Source organism: Papilio machaon, chromosome 12, assembly GCF_912999745.1.
Source record: "Papilio machaon chromosome 12, ilPapMach1.1, whole genome shotgun sequence".
Lineage (NCBI taxonomy): Eukaryota > Metazoa > Arthropoda > Insecta > Lepidoptera > Papilionidae > Papilio > Papilio machaon.
Genome location: NC_059997.1, coordinates 7,133,997 through 7,137,092, shown reverse-complemented (window position 1 = coordinate 7,137,092; position 3,096 = coordinate 7,133,997). Strand labels below are relative to the sequence as shown.

The following is a 3,096-nucleotide window of genomic DNA, read 5'->3' as shown; positions in this document are numbered from 1 at the left end:
GGGCAACTTTTGACCTTAACCTCGTATTTTGACTTGTAAAAATAAAATAAACTGAATTTTTCATTTATATTATAAAGTGGCAAACAATTAAGCGGCTACCTGAATTCGCTGAAATAGCGAGGCGACCGCAACACATAGAGTTTCGCACACTCATCAGACGGAACGTGGAATTGCTTCAACTTCACTCCTATCTTCTGTATGGTCATGGTATTGCACTGGGAGAGCCGGCTCATTCGTCTAACAAATATTGTTCTAGCTGACGTTTACAGAATTTTTTTTTAATGGAATTTCTTTAGGTATATACGGTAGATAATTGTAACAGACTGACGATCACAAATGCGTCATAAAATCTTTTTCCACTAGATCGATGTGATATAACAATAAAAATCTAACAAATATAAAACTGATAAACTCAACACACGAGTAGACGTGTTGAAGTATCACAGACTAATAAAACACGCAGCAGTATCTCAGCGGAGATAATGACGTGACAATTCTTAAGTATGTCCGATAAGGTATTTGTCAACAATTCCACATGGCACACGACACGGCGCACGGCACACTACTCTGTTTTGCACTCGGTATTCATTGCGCACGACACGAGGATATTATCGTAATATAAAGGCAGATTGTAACAATAAGTATCATTATAAAGCGCTCGAGTAAGACTAAAGTTTGTGCCTTTAACTTTTGAAGACAATGTAAGTATTTTTCCATTCAATTCCACAATTATCATTAAGTTGGATAATTTTCCTATATCTGAGGGGCTTTAAAATGTTAAAGAAGAAATAGAATTCCACGATATTATGTGTACAGGTAGCTCAGTAGATGTCTATTCCTCAACTTTGTCCCACATCTAAACGGCTTCCAATTCTTAAAGACAACCAAATAAAAGTATTAATTAAATGTTCATATTTTTAGATTGAATCTACAAGATGCTGTGCTCCAAGACCCCAGGTAATAAGAACCAATGTTGCCAAATGAAATGCGATAAAAATGGATGTGTTTGTATACAAACTGAAGGACAATCCAATGTTTGGTTATGTCTTGATGACAAGAAGAATATTATAAAATGTCAGGAAAAGAAATCTGAATGCAAATATATTTCCACGGAAGGTAAATCATGCATTTGCGTTTGTGTTGGTGATAATGAAGAAATTAAAGTATGCGACGACTGCAAATGTATTCCGGAGGAAGAATAATCCAATTGAGACGAAGTTACAACTACTTATATGAGAGAAGGATAAAAAAGTTATGTGAAAATGAGACCACTGTTCCATACGTATGGTTTAGGAGTCAGAACTAGAATATATTTTGTGGATTTCTTCAAAATCTTAACTGTCACGTACGGAAATCAAATTCTTTAATCTATTTTTTTTTAATCTGTTATGTCAAATTATGTAAATGTCAAAAATATGAATACAAATAAACATAACAATTATTACTTGAAGAATAAACGAAGTAATATGGTCTATTAAATTTTCTTTTAATTTAATTCCTTCTTATTCTAGTTAGGCTGCAATATTATTGATTATTTAATATTTTTACATCTCTGAAATGTCACATTTAAATGTATTCGTATATTGTAGATTCATCATTCATCATTCATTTGTAGATTGAATTTACAAAATGACGCGCTGCAAGGTACCAGCAAACAAAAACTACTTTTGCCAAATAAAATGCGATATTAACGGGTAGGTTTGTATACAAAGTGGTGAACAGTCCATTGTTTGGTTAGATGACAACAATATTATGAAGTATGACGACTATCATTGTTCCAGTACTGACAGCAGCAAATGTCAGGATAATAAATCTGAATGCAAATATATTCTCACGGCAGGAAAAACGTGTATTTGCGTTTCTGTTGGCAATAATGAAGAAAAAAAATTCTGCGGCAACAGCAAGTGTATTACAAAAGAAAAATCCGATAAAAGAATCAAATAAAGAAAGTTCGCCAAAAAAGGATATGTAAGTATACCTATAAATAAAACTATTGTGTGCATGTGTGACGCAAATGATAAGGAAAGTGGTAAATCTAGTGATGAGTGCGATTGTTACGATAGTAGCTCCAGTCAGGAAGGTGAAGAAAATCTTTGCGTTGGTATAAATGCAAAAGGAAAAATTGAGGTTTGTGATGACTGTTTCTGCGGTCAAGAGGATACCACGCCTAAAACTTGTGACAATAAGAAATGTAACAAAAAACATTGCGTTTGTATTCCTACACGTGGTAAAGTATTCGTTTGCGTTGGTATCGACTATAAAGGTACTATAATGTGTTACAACGATTGCACTTGAGAGAACGATTGCAAACAGGGATCCTCTAAAACTAAATCTGTTTTTGTTCCTAGCAGTGGTGCGTCGTGTGTTTGCGTTTGTATTGACGATAGAAAAATTACCCCCTACTTTGATTTCAGCTGTAAAGAGGAGGAAAATAAAGAAACGAATGGTGAAGGCTGCAGTTGTGTCTGTCAAAAAAGTTTACCGGTTTTGGCGTTTACTGATGATACATCTTACGAAGTAAAAAAGGCAGTTTTGGAAAATAAATCCACTAATACTTCTTGCGCCGACTGTCTGTGTGATATTTCTAAATGCACCACTTATAATTGCGTTTGTCCCCCCGATACAACAACTGTCACTATTGTAAAGAAGTTTAAAAATATTGGTGATGCTCATGATTGCAACTGTCCCGAACCTAAAGGTGCGGAGACAACTAAATGCTGCAAACGAAAATAGCTACTCTATATTTTAAGCACATTGTTAATGTGTTTTTAATTATTTTTATTTAAAAAAAAAATTATAACATTTTTTCAATGATGTTTTTATAATCTATTGTGTAAAAATGTTAATTATTTAATGTTTTTAAATACCTCGTTTTTAGTTTTTATTACAAAAAAAATAAAACTTAATTGAAATGAAAACTCTTTGAAATATCAATAAATATATTTTTCTGATAAATAATAAAATAATTAATCAAACAACTTAAAGTTGTTTCTGAATTAATGAAACAATTCTATCCAACTTGCTGTCTCTCTTCGCATATTACAACCGATTACATCGTCTTATGACTTGTATTGAAACATTTGTAACAGCATTTCA

General features: G+C 32.8%; 1 protein-coding gene across 1 annotated transcript; it reads left to right on the top strand.

Annotated features, from left to right (window-relative positions):
- Nucleotides 1–533: 533 nt before the first annotated feature.
- LOC123721526 lies at nucleotides 534–2,310 on the top strand. Its single transcript, XM_045680355.1, has 3 exons — nucleotides 534–701; nucleotides 922–1,199; nucleotides 2,023–2,310. Exons 2-3 carry the CDS (start codon nucleotides 936–938, stop codon nucleotides 2,293–2,295), a joined length of 537 nt encoding a protein of 178 aa, XP_045536311.1. The 5' UTR covers nucleotides 534–701; nucleotides 922–935; the 3' UTR covers nucleotides 2,296–2,310.
- The last annotated feature ends 786 nt before the right edge of the window (nucleotides 2,311–3,096 follow it).